The sequence below is a fragment of the Zonotrichia leucophrys genome, chromosome 2 (genome assembly GCF_028769735.1).
Source record: "Zonotrichia leucophrys gambelii isolate GWCS_2022_RI chromosome 2, RI_Zleu_2.0, whole genome shotgun sequence".
Lineage (NCBI taxonomy): Eukaryota > Metazoa > Chordata > Aves > Passeriformes > Passerellidae > Zonotrichia > Zonotrichia leucophrys.
The window spans coordinates 135,555,146-135,573,910 of NC_088171.1; the positions used below are offsets into that span (position 1 = coordinate 135,555,146).

The 18,765-nt window shown below is 40.0% G+C and overlaps 1 protein-coding gene across 1 annotated transcript; it reads right to left on the minus strand.

Annotated features, from left to right (window-relative positions):
* Positions 1-382: 382 nt before the first annotated feature.
* Positions 383-13,362, minus strand: LOC135443376 (carbonic anhydrase 3-like). The gene is made up of 7 exons (XM_064703595.1): positions 13,243-13,362; positions 12,967-13,164; positions 9,435-9,553; positions 7,371-7,463; positions 5,657-5,722; positions 3,202-3,357; positions 383-2,023 (listed from the first exon to the last, which is right to left on the minus strand). Exons 1-7 carry the CDS (start codon positions 13,277-13,279, stop codon positions 1,904-1,906), a joined length of 789 nt encoding a protein of 262 aa, XP_064559665.1. The 5' UTR covers positions 13,280-13,362; the 3' UTR covers positions 383-1,903.
* Between the last annotated feature and the right edge of the window lie 5,403 nt (positions 13,363-18,765).

Here is an 18,765-nt window from a genome sequence, read left to right on the forward strand (position 1 = left end):
ACATAGTACAGTAGAAAAAAATTGTTGCTTATGAGCTTTCTGTAGTAACATTTTTATGTGTTGAGAAGATTTACAGATCCAAAGTTTCAAGAAGATCTAAGGGACTCCTAAAATCAATACTTTTACAAGTGCTGCACTCATAATATCAAAAGCTGATCTTCTGATAAAATCAAGCCAGTGCCAAAACATTTGTAAACAGGATTCAATCAATACTTTAGCTTCTACTCACATAAACTTAATTTTTAAAAAGAAACTGCTTTATACTAAGCAAAATGCAATCCTAATACAATCGTAATAAACTAAAATACTAACTTTCAATGGGAATTTAGTATTCCTTAGAACAATTCTAAATGAATAAAAAGGATCAAAATCTGCCCTCAGTTTAATTTCTGGGTTCTCACTGAATTGTACTGGTAATAACAGTAGAATTTGTCCAGTGTTGCCCATTCATTACTTCCCTGTTGGAGCACCCTTTTTCTACTAAAGTGAAAGTGAAATAATTAAGACAAACTGGGAAATGCCTGTTCCAGCCATTTGTAGTCTGGTTTTTTTCAGACATTGACATATCCCTCATAAATGCTGCTGTGAACATGTTTGTGGCAACATCTCCAGAAGAACACCCACTGCTACCTACAGTACCATTCCTGAGAGTTACAGGAACACAGAGAACCCAGAAGCTGCCCGTGCAGTGGGATTTATGCACCACCTTTGACCATCCAATCTCCTCTATGTCCAATACTGAATAATCACCTGGGTGTTGAATATAATGTAGATCTTTATTCACATGATCTCTGTGTGGGTTCAACCTAGATGGTACTTGTACTCTGAAATGATGAAGTGTGCATGATGAAGGACAGGGGAAGTTGATATAGATATTTCTGTCTGTGTGATTCCTTGCTTGGATCTTATTTGAAAACTGATGTGTCTCCCCACAAAGAAACTGAGCCAAACAGAATCCATTTATATTCTCCAGCTACAGAGTCAAATAAACAAACTCTTATGTGACTTAATCTGGATTTTTCCCAAGTGACACATATGAATCATCCAGAGAGATCCTTTCCATATGCAACAAAATCCCTAACTGGCGATACTATTAAGGTGTCAAATATAGAAAGCAGGCAAAGCATCAAAAATCCATCATTCTGGGAGATAACATGGAGCAGCAGAAGAAAGGCACTTCTCCCTCAGCAGTACTAAAGTTGATATGCTAAATACAAGGCAATATGATACCAGCAGGACTCTACACTGGGTGGGTGAAGTAACAACAGCAGTGAAGGAAGAAAAGATCAACAATGGCAGGAGCAGGATATGCTGAAGACAGCAAATGCTGAAATGACAGCAAAGTCTCTTTTCTTCTTCACTCAGAAACTGAGTGTGCCTGATTTTACCCTCAGACCACTAATTTAATCTTGGATAAGAAACTATGAACAAGACAGGGAAGGGGAAACCTGGTATGTTAAAAGGGTACTTATTCTTTGGATGTCTCCTCTGAGGGTGGGGTGTCTGAGCAAGATCACAGGGCAGACAGGCATTTCCCTCCTGTTCATCTACCATTACTTCTGCTTTCCTGAACTACTGGTTATTTTTTTGCCTTACTATATTGCATTTGAACTTAATTTTAAATATTGAAACTGAGCCTGTTTTTCTTATAAGACTACAAGGCAGAGAAGTGACCATAAATGCTGAGGCATTTTTGGTCAAGAATCATTACTTCTCACATTTGCTTATTATGTTTAGTGTTTGCATACAGTATTCTTCTGCTTTTAAAAACAGATTTACTTTTACCACTCAGAATTTCAAACTGAGAAACACAGACTTGGATCCAGAGGAAAAGCAGTAGACAGCGAAAAACAGTGATGTAGAGATTTTCTCACTCAGGTTCAGCAGAGCAAGACTTGAGATTTCACTTGAACGAGGCTCTCACTATCCTGCCCTTCAGGGGCTGCGGTGGGCGCCAGTTGTCAACAAGAGGGCTCACGGGTTCATTCTCAGAGTTCTTGGAAAGGCTACGGAGCTTTGCCATCTGCAAGGAAGAAAAATTCAAGTGTCCATGTGGAGGCACTGTAGACTTTACTGCCTAGGACAAACTCTGAGATGAAAAGGGTATTTTCTTGTGAAGTCACAAGCACACAATGACAACGACAGTCACTAACAGTGCTGGGATTACTGATAAAGATTGCTGCAGCCCAGGAGCTGGCACTGTTTCTGTGGATCTTCACACTCTTCATCCACAGAGCAGTTCATCATCTGACCCTTGCTTGGGCTTCTTTTGGATTTTTCTCTGATTCACACCCACAGTGTGGAAAAAGAATAGGGCCTGCTCCCAGCTGGAGCTGGACAGCAGGCAAATACCTTGTGAAAATACAGCTATCTGTGAAGGAGGATCCAGACCTATGCCAGTGAAAGGCAGTGATAGAAAAAGCTGGTGCAGAAGTTTGTATTTTGATCTGTAAGGCAGAGATATGCCAACTGGATTATTAAATTGAATCATGAATTCAGCACTCAGCTGCTGTTATTCAAATTAACCTAATTTCACTGTTGATAATTGTTGTTAATTGTTACCCTTTCATCCAAATGCAAAATAAATCTATTTTGAAAACAGCCATTTCAGTAGAAAGGATATACCCTGACTTGTGTTGCTGAAGCAGAAAGTGGTATAAATAGCCAAAATTTTTGACACAAGAACTAAAAATGTCACCTTATCCAGACAGGCTTTTTTTTTTTTGGTCTGTAAATGCAAGTGGTGCATTAATTTGTATGAATGTTCAGGTTTGTAGGTTGTAGGTTGTTTGATCTTGCTCACTCAAAGCTTTTAAGAAATCAAGGCCTAGACCAGCAATTTCTTAAACTAGGAAAGCAGCAAAATATTAATCTCACTTTCCACTTAATTGTAAAGCGCGTAGAATGAACAGAGACTTCCATGATGGCTGAATTTTGTGGCTAAGGCTCTGCCTTAGCAGGTTTTCTGGATCCCAAGAACACCACTGCTGAGGCTGTTCCAGGAAGGGTCCTGTAAGGGCACCTGATTCTCAGGGTCAGTTTCACAGCCCATTTCAACAGTCCATTCTGCAGGCAGTTTCTCCCTGTCCACAGCTAAAGATTCCCCTATCAAAAAGTGCAAGAGCTTGCAAATCATCACCCTGGCATACTGAGACACTGCTGAGAACTGGAAAAGAAGCAGCAGAACTGGCTGGAGTTTACCTGGTCTGAGCTGACTTCAATTGGCTCCCGCAGGAGAATCCAAGTGATGCACTCCTCACAGGGGGGTGTGGTGAATGAACCATGGTAGGTCCAGTAGTCACGAGATTTGGGGAAAAGAATTGAAGGATCAAAGTGCAGAAAAGGAGCCTCCTTTCCCTTAGGGAAACAAAAAAATTCTCTACAGTAAGTCTAGAGATCTGCATCTTAAAAGTCGTCAGTATCTATGTTATTATAAAGGAAGCAATTAAATACCAAGATTCATGCAAGAAATCAATCTCCTTTTCTTCTTGTCAAGCACTATCCCAGCAATTAGTAATAACTGACATTTTGATTACATTCATAAATTAAAAGAAGTTACAAGCTGATTGTGTGGGATTAAAGCAAACTAATTTTTACATTTTTCTATTATGGAATTATCAAAATTGTGTTTTATTTTGGGACATTGGGATAAAAGCTAAAGCCTGTGGCATTGCTGGAACTGTTACCCTTTTTATCCAACAGGATAGTGGCCAGGCATTTATCCCAGATTCGTTACAGTCTCCTCTTCTGTCTGGAAGAATTTAAATCTGCATCTCTGTCCTCCCAAGATTTTGCTCTAGTTATATATTCATGGTGACATACTCAGTCTTTTTGTTGGTGCTATTACACTTAGTAAAAAATTAAAATATTTCTTGTAAGAGTACTGGGTCCTAAATATCTTACAGTTCAAGGTGATTACCACAAGACAAGGGAGAAAGCAGACATCAGACAACATTTCCTGCTAAGTCTGCCACCAAATAGGATTGTAACTCCACAGGACTGTGATGAGTATTCCTTGTTCCCTCTGGGCAACAAAAACTAACCAAGGAAATGCAGTTCACTTCTCTGTTGATACTTTGGATACAGTTCTGGGAAGAAAGATATATTATTCCTATTTCCTTCTTCTATCATGGAGAATCTTCTCTAGATTAGAACAAAGTGAGTGGCAGAAGCTGAAATTGTTTCCATGCATCATTGCACAAATTAAGAGTAGAAAGAGTGACTCCAATTGTATCCTCCTGAAAAGATTGTGCTGTAAGTTCAATATGAATTTGCAAATAAATTCATAAAATTGTGCTTTTTCAGTAAATAAAGTACAGTGACCAACTCCTTCACCTGTAATGCATCAGAGCAATTGAAACTGCATGTGTGATAAATACACCAGCAGCACCACCCATTAATCTTTCTGAAAATAAGTAATCTTGGGAAAATGTCTGTGATGACAGAAAATAAATAAGAGATAAAATACAATATATGGTTCTTTGTATATGCACCTATCTTTCTCTGCTTTAGTTCAACTGTTGCTTTTTCCAGAACTGCTACATGTAAATGGCCAAAAAAATGATACACATTATGAGAGAAAGCTATAAAAAGAGATACCATTGACACATTGAGGTGGGGGCAAGGATAGGGTGAAAAAAATAACCTTCAGTTGCCTCAGCAGAAACAACTTAATTGCATTTGAAAACTGTGTTGAAAAAATAAAATTAACATGACTCTTACAAAGGAGATAAGAGCTGTCAGGCTCAGACCTGCACATCAATGGCAGTACACACATACATGCATTAAATGCAAGGAATTCTGGCAAATTTGTAAGAAAATGCCAACAAATTTGGTGATCTGGTAACATGTTTAAGGTGAAATTAAAAAAAAAAAAAAACAACCAGAAACAACAACTTTTAGTATTATTAGAATCACAAAGTTTTAATGAAGTATAATTGTTAAAATACACCTAGAGCTTAAGTTTATTGTAAATGATAATGCTAAGTGACAATAGATGCAATATTGCAGTTTTCTGCAAATAACTCTCTTCAGCAGCTGTATCCATGAAATAGATCCATGGATTGGTGTCTTAGATCATTAATTTAACTGAAAAACAGTTTGGAATGTATTTGCAATGCTATTTGAGCTAGTATCATAGGAAGAGAGAACTTAGGACTGGGCAGGAACTGCACCATGTAGTTCCTTTTATCAATACAGTTCCTTCTTAAAACTAGTAACATTTTTAATCTCCTTTACACTGAATGGGAGCCTGTTCCATAATTGCTACTAGTTTCTTCTCATTTTAGGCTAACTAAATTTCTGACTCTGCTATGTGCAATTTTTTTGGCCACTGTTGTCTTCAAATTCAAAAAGCTTTTAATTTCTTCTTGGTATTGGCCCACTGGCATATTTTTTACAGAGCAGTACCAATAAGACTATTAACTATGTATGCAAGGATTGATAAAAAAAAATCATCTTCAACAAGAATAGTTGCAGAAGTGAGGAGTTAAATATTTAATTAAGCAAAAGAAAGTATCATGCCCCACAGTAAAATGTATCATCTCTGGTGCTATGATTTGGCATCAAAACTATGCCAAAATATGAATCTGAACTTCTGATTCCTGCTTCTGTGGCTTTCCAGCTACATTATATCACAAAAAAATTGTTTTGATACCTTAGTCTTAATGTTTTCAATTTCTTCAAGAATTCTCTTCATTTCTGGTTTGGGAGTTTGCCCAACCTGTAACGCAAAGCACAAATCCTGTATGTTTTTCATCACATTCCACAGTATTTGAAATAAAATCAGCACATCCCATCTGCCACATTAGGGGGCAGCAGTCTCAGAGAATCCAGTAGGGACTGACAGAAAATTATGTGTGTTCAGAGAACATCCAAAATAGCAGACTCCAGTGGCTGGCTTTGCAATTTGGACACGTGCTGAAGGATGCTACAAGGCATCACGCCTGTCTGAGGAATGGGCTGCACACTCAGTGTCACTACCCAGGGCTTAGCCCTTGGCTCCTGCTTCAAAAGTAACCCACAGCCACCGTGGGATGTCTGAGCACTTGGCAAAGTCTTGATAGCCTGAAGGGTTGTAGTTCTTGCAGACACTTCATTCTGCAGCACACACACACAATGATCAGACTTGATGCAAGACATGTGATGAATTCATGTCTAGATGACCTCAAGCTATAAGGTAGAGGGGTAACTTTATTGCTTGTGTTCATGACATTTAGCACTTCCAAAAGCTTTGACTTCCCAGAAGAGTGAAGGCAGTATGAGTAAGATGTACAGTTATTGCCATGTCTTGTTCCAAAATCGATTAACTTCAATTTCTCAGAAGGTAATTTAATCCTGTTGTAGTAGTATCCCAAAACCCAGTAATGGAAAATGACAAATTCAGAGAAAAACAACCACTCCTTCATCAAAGAGCAAGAAGGAAACAGGGAAAGAGGGCCAGAGAAGACACTGATACTACTTACTTTGCAAGATCTTTTAGCTGACCTTAGCATGGTTAATAGGAATATAGTGGTGTGCTTTTTAAGTTGTGTTTGACAACATAAAGCTTTAGCCTAAAATAGACCAAAAGGAATGACAAAAGAATTGAAGGACATAGTCATAGGGGAGAATCTGGACAGGTGCTGACCTTCAATTTTGACTAACCACAAAAGAAAAGGTCAGGTTGGCTCACAGTGTAATAGAATTAAAACAACACTGCATCCAGTCTGTCCAGGGACACTGTAGCAAAATTAATTACATCCACTTGCTCTTGCTTTTACAAATGCCACTGACTAGTGATAAAACAATAAAAGGATACCTCTTCCCTGATGTGTTCAAGCTGAAATGGCCACCTGCAGCTGAATGGACTGAAGTTTCTGTACTTTATCACTATTAGGCTGTGTGCCCGTTAGCATTTCTCAATGTCCTAGACCACATGTAGATCTGATACAAGGATTACTTTCTTTCTGTTGAGTTTATAAAAAATCGATCTGAAAATACTGGTGTAGTATTATTTTGTTTAAAAATTTCTGTATTTCAAGGTTAGAATGTTGAGTGGTCTTATTTTACCATCAATTCTTTCTTTTTGGAGTAGGTTCATTGAATTCATTTTGATTCCTAGCTTGTGTGGGAATCAATGAGAGACCAGAGAAGGGAATCAGTCAACATAACCTTGCTGACAGGCAGATACAACACCTGCTAGCAGCCAAAAGACACAAAAGATGAGAGGAAACACTCAGCCTATGCAGACCCTCCTCCTCACCCAGTCCACACCACAGGAAAAGGCTGCAGTGCAGGAAAAAACAAATGAAAAAACATTTCCCCAGGCACTACAGAAAGAGGAAAAATACAAAAAAAAAAAAAACAAAGACTGAATATTTGCTACTTACTTTCAGAAAAATTCCCACAACAGCTACACCATCAGGTTGTTTTAAAGCTCCAGCAAAATTACCGTGTTTTGGGTTCCAGTGCACCATATGTAACTAAAATGATAATTAAAAATCTGTTATCTAAAAATCAATTAAACCTCAGTTTTAAATACAAGAAATTGTCAACAGCACAATCTTCACTTTAAATTAAATTAAGAAAATATTCTGGTACACAGTGAGTAAAGGAATGGACATGAAAAAGAAAACTCAATGTAAGTATTGCTTACTGCTGTTCCCATGCTTTTATATGGTTTTGCTTTCCATAAAGCATTGCTTTGCATCTAATTGAAGCATAGAACAAAGAAAATTGAGTTTACCACATAATATCAGACAATGCAACTAATGCAACTATAAATAGTTTAATCCAAGCACATGACATGTACACATGCAGTGCATAAAACACCTACTGACATGCACTTCATCTCAAGTACATTTTTAGATCTTCAGGTTATGCAAATGTCAGCTCAGGGATTTACACTGGGTTGTATGTAATGCATACGTTATTGGTTTGTACCTCTTACTACTGTCAGCACATTGTACTGGAAGGGAGTGGGGATATAATCTGACATTTCTTTCTCATATCTACTGTGGGATATAATGTGCCTTTTTTTCTCATATTTACTTTCAACAATGCTGTATTCTCAGGATATATTTCAAAATTTTCAAAAAATTTGAAAAATATTTTCCAAAAATATTTCAGAAAATCCCTGTCCAGAAAATCTCTAGCTCATGCATAAAGCTAAAAATGCTGCAACTAGCAGTGTGCAATCTCAGATTAAGGTGCATGGAACACAGTCATACAGGGGAAAAGAAAGTATTTTTTAAAAAGTTTATTTAAAATAACAAAAAAAATTGTCTTGAATACGAATTAATCTATAGTTCTCTGTTTCTTTTCTCTTGAGGATAAGGATTTCAATGCTAAGGATAAAGCTGGAGCAACCATATATATCTTTGGTTGCAATGTACCTAAAGCACCTATATTCCAGGCTTTCTTCCCCCATCAATGAGTACTGCTAACAAAAGTAAGATAAAAATCTGCCCTTGAACTAGCCAAGAAATAGTTTGAGGATGCAGATTTTCTTCTCATTGGTTGACCACAGAAAGCAGAATACCAGCAAAGATTAGCTGTGGTTAAGGAACGGAAAAAAAATCCTAAGCCATCACCGCAGTCCTCTCTGCAATGTCTGTGCACATTGACCCTGAAAATATCTGCCTCAGTTTTGTCCTGTGAGAGGTGGGCAAAGCTTCTCCAAGCTCTGGGCCTTGAGAGTGTAGCTGGAAGGCAGGAAAACAGCACTGCAGGATTTTTGTGGGCAGAGGTATGTATTTTGAGCCTATTCTCAAATAAGGTGGAGGAAGGAGGCAGCGTTTGCTCACAATTCTCTACCCTCAATAGCTAATTCACTTACATTTAGGACCTGAAAAAAATCTTCAGGGTCTAAAGCATTCATGAAATTTAACAAACTAGGACAAGAGCCCTGCATTGGTTTACATAAAAAAAGATTAAAAGCCAAATAAAGAAAACCCAAACATATTTTCTGTGGTTCCTGAAAATAAACTCTGCTATTTTAAAGCTGAGATGTTCAGAAACTAAAACATGTTCTGAGCCGGTTTTAAGATGGATCTGATTTTGAATGTCAGCTTATCAAATGTGATTTTGGTGAGTTTTTCTATTCATTTGAAACTAACTTGGTAACTCAAGCTATACCAGAAATTACTAAAAGCCAAAAAAACCCTTCAGCAGCTCTTCCTATTTGGAAATCACAGATTGCTTCATCGCAAATATTTTTGAAACATTGTAAGACAGCAGCAATAAACTCTGGCGTGAAGAAATCCGTGTTAGTAGATACTTGCAGGGATACATTTGTTGGCGGATGCGACTTTATCCCACTGCATGTTAAGCAGTATGCGCGAGTTTCACAGGCGCAGAAAAATCAGTAGCTAAACACTTCCAAGAGGGAGCATGGTTAATGTGTTCAGATGCGAAACCAGTCGAATTCCAGCCGCTGTTGGAGCCCGCCCTACCTCTGCCGCGTACTTGACGCCGTCGATGACGTGCTCGGAGCCGTGCTGGTCGCAGGAGCCCCAGTGCAGGTGCAGCTGGCGCAGGCGGTAGGCGCCGCTCAACGGGCCCCCCCTCAGCACTGCAGGGGGGACACGGCAGCGTCAGCCCCGACACCGACACCGCCACCGACACCGCCACCGATACCGGCACCGGCACCTACAACGCCCCGCGGCTCCCTCCTGCAGCCAGCCCGCTCGCCACTTTACGTGACTGCGGCTAAATTCTGTTATCGGGAGTTCTGTTCGATGGGAAAACTGTGAGTCAAGCACAGAGTCAAACCCCAGCTGCCCAACCTTCCCTTTTCTCCTGGCAAGTGGACGCACTGCAGTTCCTGGTATGGAGAGAGAAGGGGGTGTTCACAGGTGATTCTTGTCAAGAAAGGGTCTTTTAAAAAAAGATTGGTGTTAGGGCCATTAAATCAACCAAAAGGTGCTTCAGAAAGTATTTCCAGTCCATGATTTGCATATCTTTTACAGGTCACCTTATGCTGCTCGAGGTATATCCATTAAAGCCTTCTAATAATTACCTATTTTATTCTTTAGCTCCGTCTAGTCTCTGTTCTAGCTCAGCCTTCACAAGGCATCAAGAAAATGGTTACAGATAGTTAGCTGTTTCTAAAAACATATTAAAAATTTAAAATTATCTATTTCTTGGAAGTGAGGGAAGACAATAAAGTTTAGGTCAAGTGAGTTAGAAAATTGTTCTTGAGCCACCAAAAAGGGAAATGAAGTAGCTGTTACTTCTGCTGTGCTTAGCCAAATAATGCTGACCATGCATCAGTCTGACAGTTGACATCAACTCTGACTTTCAAAACATCACACCTGCTCTTTCAGCCTGGAGATTCTTTTGAGCAGGGACTGCTTAGAGGATAAGCTCTCAAATGTATTTTTCATTCATTACCTAAGGTTGGAATGAGTCGTGTTTCCTTACACAGAAAGCTGATAATGTAGTTCACAACTGCAGTGCCAGAAGGCCTTGTTTAAATAGCATTCAAGTTTGAACTTCTACCAATAGCTTTGAAGTTCAAAGTTAACATTGAAATCCTCTTTTGCCCAATGGTCTCAAATGAATTCTTGATATCCTGCAAGTTGGAATACCTACACAGAGCAAAAGGTTTAACTTTGCAGTTTCCTTTTTTAGTTGGTAGGTGTCACAACCATCAAGAGGAGGGACAGAAGAAAAACACTGTTGAGACTTAAGCATGTAGTTCCTCTTACTTCTTTACTTTGTTCATACATAAATAATCATAATTCAGTATAATATTGAGTAATATTGAGTAAAACTTCTGTAGAAGCCTTCAATGGAAAAATATTTACATTGCTATTATTATTTAACCTTTAAATATGGGACAAAAAAGGCATAGAATCTAACGCCCAACTCCTCAAAAGGATTTGGTTGTCATTTTACACTGGAATCAATGGGAGGCAGGAGTTGAATTTATGTGATGTACCTACATTTAAAAGCTAAATCAGTGTCAGGTTTGGAAACTCATTTACCACTCATTTCTTACAGGTTGCCCTTTCCAGAGCTAAAATACTGTGAAGCACTTGAAAACATCCCTTCATAACAGCATACAAATCTCTCCAGCATAAAACCAAATCTTTCTGACATTCAAATATTTCCATGTGTTTGGGAAAAAAATTATCTCCAACTAGATTTCTTTTTCCAGTTTAAATGGAATCTGTAACTGTTGCTTATCCTCATCTCTTAGCACTGCAGAAGCCAACAAATGAAGGTAGCAAAGTGGTCTTTCAAAATTCTTCCTCGTGGTCTTTCAGAACTGTCAAGCATTGTATTTGATTCTGATCAGACATGTGCCTATGAAACAACTGAGTCCTAAATTACTGCCCAACAACCTGCAGAAGGTAAGGGCAGCCAGGAGTGACTGCACACCCTGGAACAACAGAAGTGACTGGGAGGGGAGAGACAGGGAGGAAGAGTAAGGAAGGTGATTTAGAGGAAGCGCTGCACCAAGGGCTGCATTTGGTCTGGCCAAACTGGAGGCAGACAACTTCTTGAGCAGCCTAAAGCATTTCAGCCTCTAGGAAAGAGGCTGTAAAGATAGAACAAAGAAAGCTGTAAAGATAGAACAGAGCCACCATGTGAAAATGTTCATTACCAGTTTCCTTCCCATGCTTTCAGCCATGGCATTCATTTTATGCAGAGCTTTTGGAAGAGCATTCTGTCTTTTAAACAGAACTTGTCACAAGGGCAGTTAGTGACGGAATGAAGAAGAAGAATGTCTTCAAACTGAAAGGGAGTATGGTTACATTGGATATTAGGAAGAAATTTTTTACTGTGAGGTTGATGAGGTACTGGAACAGGTTGCATGAAGAAGCGTGGATGCTCCATCCCTGGAAATGTTCAAGGCCAGGCTGGATGCATCTAGGATCCTGGTCTAGTGGAAGGTGGGGATGAGGGAATGATTGGAACTAGATGATCATTAAGGTCACTTCCAATCCCAACCATTCTGTGTTTCTATGGTAATAAAAGTGCAATTTATGAGACTGCTGTGTAGAAACTGTGCTAATGAATACTAAAGGACCATAAAAATACATAACTTAGGGACAGTTCTCATTCTAAATAGTTGAGATTCCATCTGAGAGACGTGGAACAATAACAAGCAGCTACAATGATAAATAAAGAAAACCAGGAAACAAGGGGACCATTAAGATAAGCAGGAAAGTGATCTTTCAATGTACTATGGATATATTTCATTAGTGATATAGCTGACTACGAACAAAATCTCAATACAAGTGCCATCAAAGCAGATGCACAAAAATACAAAGGAAAGTAGCTGCTTTCCATTAATTAGATTGCTTTCCTTCTTGGTGAAGGACCAATCAATACTGTATGCTTTTGAGATGTCTTTGCATTATATGATATTGTGAATTTATTATTCATTTTGACAGTTGTTGCCTGTCTGCATCCAGAGCTACGCAGATAGAGCTCTGCAATCAAGTTTTGAACAATTTAATTTAGATCTATGAGATTGCTTGCTCTCAATTAAATAACAAAGCTGTTTCATAGCTTTCCAGAAACTATAAAATGGTATTTACATAAATGCTATTTTCATAACTTTTTTAGGCTCTGAAGTACTTGAAGAATTGCCATGCAGAAGAAATCAAGATCATAGTCAGCAGAAATGCATATGGTTTTTGGTTTACAAAGGGCCTCAGAGCTTTCTAAACCCGTCTGAGCCCCACTCTTGTCCCTTACACAAACCCTGAAGACGTGGTGTCTGTGTTGAGGGAAGTGACATAGGGAGAAGTCCACCATCCAGCAGAGTCTGTATTTCAGGAGCTCCCCTGCAGCTAACAGCCTTTCTGTCCCCCTTCAGATCCACCAGAATAAACTCCCAGAGTACATTTTTTACGTTCCCAAGTAACTTTCCTTTGCTGGCCTGCACAGGCTGGATACTAAAGGATGCTTTTGATACCCGGCGCTTTGCAAACCTTGATTCCTAACAATCCTCAAAAAATACAAACCGACCTGATCGATCAAAAGTGTCGTCGAAGACGACGCGGCAGGTGCGCCCGTTGTTCAGGATGGTTTTCGCTGCCCCGGGGTCATAGCTGGCGTGCCAGGAGGAGAGAGAGGAGTCGTGCTGCACATCCTTGCTGTTGATCTCAATGGGCGACTGCTTGTCGCCCTTGGCCAGGGGGTAGTTCTCGTGCCAGCGCTCGGGTCCTGAGGGACAAAGACAAAGAATTGTCGCCCCTGCTCAGCCGGGCTGTGCCGGCCCCGCGGTTCCCCGAGCCCGCTCACCGTTGTCGCTGTCGTAGCCCCACACGGACTGGGCCATAGTGCCGCCGCCCGCGCCCCGTCCAGCTGCCGCGGTCCCCTCCTCCCGGCCCGGGGGCTTTTATGGAGCGCCGCGGCCTCGCGTCCTCCCCGCAGGGCTGGGCCGGGCAGGGCTGGGCGCGGCCGCGGGCCAGAGCCGCGTTCCCCCCGGGGGAGGCCGGGGCTGCCGGCGGGACCCCGCGGCTCCCTCCGTGCCCGCCCCGCTCAGCCCGGGACGCAGCGAGCCGGCCCCGGGGCCGCGGCTCCCCGCTCGGGAGAGCAGAGGCTGCCCGGAGCGCCCAGCGGCTGCTCCAGCGCCGGCCGCGGACGGAGGGAGCTCGGTTCGAGGCAGCCCCGGTGATTCGGGACGGGCTCCCAGGGTGGGCAGGCTCCCCCGCTGCCGCTTCCCTGCTTTCACAAACGCCCCCGTGCAACAGCTCAGCCAGGCCCTGTGTCTGCCTGGAGGGATGTCTCACATCCTGCAAAACCACCGAGCAAAGGGACGCGGTGGCAGCCCCAAGGAGGCCATTGCAGACCATTGGCTCAAGTTTGGGTTTGATGTTGTCCAGTCAGTTCTTCAAACAGGGAGCTTTACACCGAATATATTTCTTGTGTTAGGCAACTTAGCAGTGGGTATTTTAGTCAGGAGAGCATTTGGTTTTCAGATGATGGGGAGTTAGCGACTGTATGGTTGTGTTATTTGGCTTTGTCTGCACATCTATTTTGGACACTCAGAGCTTTTCTCTCAAATGCCAGCTTCACTGTGATCTCCCATAGCTTTGTCAGTCCCTCCTAACACTGCTGCAACTCTGTCTACCTTGAGCTAAAAACTCAAACTACATAACTCCAACTAAATACTATTCCAAGATAAATATTTGAGTCAGTCAAGAAGCATCACAAACCATGGAAGTGCAGTGAACTTGTTCAAATGCTCCTTGTACCTATCAGCACTGTAATGCAGTATGGAAATAAACCTGCAGCTGTGAGAGGTTCTACCCTTTGTGTTGGTGAGGTACAAGAAAAAGGTTGAGAAGCTACAATATACAGAGCTTAGGACTAACTTGGTCCTATTTGATGTCCCAAAACCAGATGGAAGATAAAGTTTCCCCTTCTAGTTGTGCTTTGTAGCTAAACTAATAAATATCTAAATATGGACTTTGTTTAGCATAACTAATATTGCTTTATTAAATTTGTTTAGTAATTACTTCTTTCTCTGAATATAATCATAAGTAAACATCCTTAGTCCTTTGAGACAAAGGTTGGACAAGGTGTCTCACTTAGGAATCTGCATTTGAGAAAATTTCTGTAGTGATGTACATAGTATTTTTACATAGAGAAGATACATCAAATTGAAACTCAGTGAACCTTGGCAACTCACACAATATTGTAAGAGGCATCTTTTTACTATCTTTAAAGGAACAGAGACGCATTCATCATCAAAGTAGCCTTCGAAACATAGTTCCTCATATCTTTAGGTAGAATTCAATTAAGAAAATACGAGGAGGTGACTTGGGTACAATGGTATGGAAGAATACATGTTTTTGATTTCAAAAGAGAACTTTGGGACAAAAGAAAAAAAACCTTTTTTTTTTACTGTGTCATCAATCAAATGGATAATGTCACATTTGTTGGAAGGGCAGGCATGTACAATTGACACCTGTTGCAATTTTAATTCAGAAAGCTTAGACATTAATCCTTTTGAATTGGTTTTTACCTCATCTGCCTAGAGAGAAGCACTTCTGAGATCATAAAATTCTAATTGGAGCAGCTCATTTTCTGTCTGTATAAGCAGACAGATTTAGTGGACATGTTCATGGAAATCTCAGAGAGACTTCTAATCAACTTCATACACACAAAGAATGCTTATTTGAGCCCTTTGTGGAGGTGAGGAACATGATTTTTATTACACAGAAAAAGATGCAAGTCAGTTCTTCCCCTAGTATTTAAATTAATTTCTCCGTGTGAGAATTTTTACATTCTTCTTTATTAAAGAGTCCCATCCAACAGTGAAAGTCTTCATGTTCTAGCTTTCCAGTGAGCTGGTCCTGTTGGACCCAGAGGAGCATCTTTTTGTCAGCTTCTGCACGTTGTACCTTCCAGGCAGTAACTTACACACAAGTGACAAATGTTGGTACTTGGAGTCAGCCCCAGGCACTGAGTCATCCCACAGTGTCTCACCAACTGCTTTCTTTTCCTGCTGCTTTCCTCATCAAAGGTAGAGCAACAAGCAAATGTAGTAGCATTATCTGCCTTAAGAGATAATCAGAATAACATTATTTTTGCATTCCTTAGGATCTACCTTTATTCTTTTCTTTTGATATTGTCTCAGAAATTCATTATTATCTAACTTGTAAAATGTTGCTTTTTCCAAGAAATAAACACTTCTTTCATAGAAATGCCATTTTAATTAAGAAAAGGTCACACCTTCAAACATTTAAGAGTGGTATTATCTAGTGCATTCACAACTTTATTACAGTGATTTCTTTCTATTTTCTAAACTTGGACATGTAAAAGCTATCAGCCATCTGAAATAGAAAAGGCAAGAGCATAACAAGTTCAATCTATACTATTCATAAAGAAGTTCAGGATTTCAGTGATTACAGAAATGGTCTTGCCCAAATCTGGCACTCAATCACAGAATCACAGTTGGGCACCTGATGATAACAGCTTATTCAAAAGATTATCAAAATAAGTAAAACAGGGTGATACTGTTGGATACCTAACACATAAGGTGCTCTTCATGCAAAAGAAGAGTTTGTACATTTGTTACCTAAATGAAATTTGAAACAGAGGCTTCAGTACAAATAACACGCTACACCTGTGGAACACCATCTGTTGGATGTGCAGTTCAGGTGCTGCATCTGCTTCTCCTAAACAAAAAGCATAATCATGCTTATCTCACTTACAAAAATACCTTACCTTAAGTCATAGAGACTTTCTTTTTTGAGAATGGAAAGCAGGAATAAGAAGAGTCTGGAAAATGGCTCAGAGCCATGGCTTTACCCAGAGCACACAAAGCATGGACAGGAGAATGATGCATGGAAAAGTGACTGGCAGAAGTTTTGAGGTCTGCCAGCCATGACTGACTTGGCCAATAACTTGAAATAACTAGAACAACCAAAATACTGCTTCACCTCAGCATGCCAATTTCCAGCTGTCTCCAGGAGCCAGCATGAGAGCTAGGAATGGCTGACTGTGAGGGGACACACAGAGGTAAATATTCCAGCTGCATGAAATTCAAAAATGTCTCTACTTGAAGCTAAGGTTTTCCAAGTTTCACCATGCTCAGGGATATTTCCCATGGGTGATTTCATCCAAAGGGCTTTGCTGGAGCACAGAGTGTGCCCACATTCAGTACACTATTAAATGAGCAAAAGCATTTGCTCAGTGCCTGTGGCCAATCTAAATATAAAATATATTCTACTATATTTAATAGCTTGTGGAAGAAAACAGTACAACAAAAAGGAATCTGGTAATACACAGTATGGAAGGGGCAGCAGTGCTTTTTGACATATTGCACATTGCATGCCAGGCAGTGCAAGAAAAGCATGTCACTCAGTGCTTTTGATTGAGGGATGCCATGGTGGCATGCCACAGCCAAAAAGCCAAATTGTCATATGCCTCCACTGACATGCCATGCTATGGAAAACACTGTAGGAATGAATGGAAACCCCTACTGACAGCCAGATCTTACTGGAAGATCTGCCAAAGCAAAATAAGAAGTATATTGGGTTGGTTTTGCTGGTTTTACACAAAATTAGGTTTTTAGCTACATTAACACTTTTATTTGTGTAGCACCTCTAGACAAAGATTAGGCAGACTTTTACTGCATCTTCCAGTTCAGAAGGTGTATAACTCAGCAGTCTGCAGTTTGGACTTTAGGACCTTTCCCATCATCCTTCTGTTGTGGTTTAGAACATGCATACCATTTGCAAAACTTAATATTTAGTCTGTGAGATACAATAAACATGAAAATAATCCAGACTGTAGATTTAGCAAAAGGAACAAAAAGATGAACAAGCTTTCCTTGTAGCAGTCTACTCAAATGAGCACAGATTGAAGGACAAGTACTAGCATTAAAAAAAAAAAAAAAGAGTAAATTTATTATTTATCACATACAAATCTGATACAACAAAAGTATAGTGTGTATTTCAGACACCTCTTCCAGATCTGAAAAAACTAAACAGATAAACTCTGCAGGAATATGACTCTCCTCTTGATTCCCTTAGGGCTTTTCTTGTATGGCACTCACACTGAAATCCAAATCTGAGCTGGGCTGTCTACTTTTATATACACTGGCACAGTCTGACTTGAAATAATCCAAGTACAGGAGTTTGACCTGTACTGTTTGCTTTTATAAGGTTCATATGTGCCTGTTTGGAAATTCCAGCAGATTGGCAACTCTTCTATATTGAGGTAGAGTTTTATGTATGACCTTTATCTTGCATGATACTCTGGCAGTAGCATTTGCATGGGAACAGTCCTAACCAGGCCACAGGAATGCTAACACAGCTGGAGGAGTTCAGAAAAGTTCTATAAGAGGCATCTCAACAAAATATATCATATAATTAATGATGCACCAAACCAGAAATACTTCATGCATATTTTTCAGTGAGATGCATCCTCCTCCAAGAGAATTTTATGAGAAAATCATGTGTTTCCAGCTCTTGAAATATGGTCTTTGCAGGCAGAAGAGTTTTCATCTCATAGATATTTTCCAGAAATTCCGTGAGATGTGTGTTTCCCAGAGTTTTCAGAAAGTTAGTCCTTCTGAATCCATACCATTTATGCTCCTTTTAAAGGTCAGAGCATAACATCCCATTTATCAATATCTGTGCTTCACTTCAACGGAGTCAACACTTCACTCTGAGACCACAAAGCACCTTTGAATGAATCATCTGTCGATAACGAAAAGGTAACTGGATGTGTGTAAGTATAAACTTTTTATGTGCGTTGCAAGGGTAAGCAGTATGTAACAAAAAAGGACTCAGTATTAGGAAACCCATGCTTGTTACACTTCCTGAGCAGCAGGTATTACCAGAAAAGAGGGGAAACAAAAAACTGTAACAAAAAGCCTTTAGTAACCTAGAAACAATATTGGCTGGGAGTGTTAATGTTCTTTCCAGAGCAGTGTAAGAAAACAACAATCTGATTCTATCATGAATTGACAGAAGCAGATTGAAAGAGTGATATGCAATGATCCTAAGATCTAATCTTTAAAAATCAATCTGGGGGCACAATAATAGAGCAGTACTCATTTTGCAGTTGGTAGTGCATTACAGTACATTACAGACAAAATCCTCAGATTCCATCTTCTGCATTCTAAGTCTCATTTATCTGAATTTATACTGATGGATCTTGATGGGCTCCAATGCAAGATTCAGCTTTCTCTATTAGAACCACATACACGCTTGGGCTATGGATTCTAAAAAACATCTCTACTGGAAAGATGCCAGTGCAGCTAGCAGAAATACTGTTTGTCTCACAGTTTAGCATGACTCAGCACAG

What these genes read in the sequence shown, in the direction of transcription:
- LOC135443376 (XM_064703595.1), bottom strand. Translation starts at nt 13,279, where the DNA reads ATGGCCCAGTCCGTGTGGGGCTACGACAGCGACAACG. An exon ending in CGACACTTTTGATCGATCAG is followed by an intron (nt 9,554 to 12,966) that starts GTCGGTTTGTAT and finishes TCCCCCCTGCAG; the next exon opens with TGCTGAGGGGGGGCCCGTTG. An exon ending in TTGAAAACATTAAGACTAAG is followed by an intron (nt 3,358 to 5,656) that starts GTATCAAAACAA and finishes TGTTTCCCTAAG; the next exon opens with GGAAAGGAGGCTCCTTTTCT.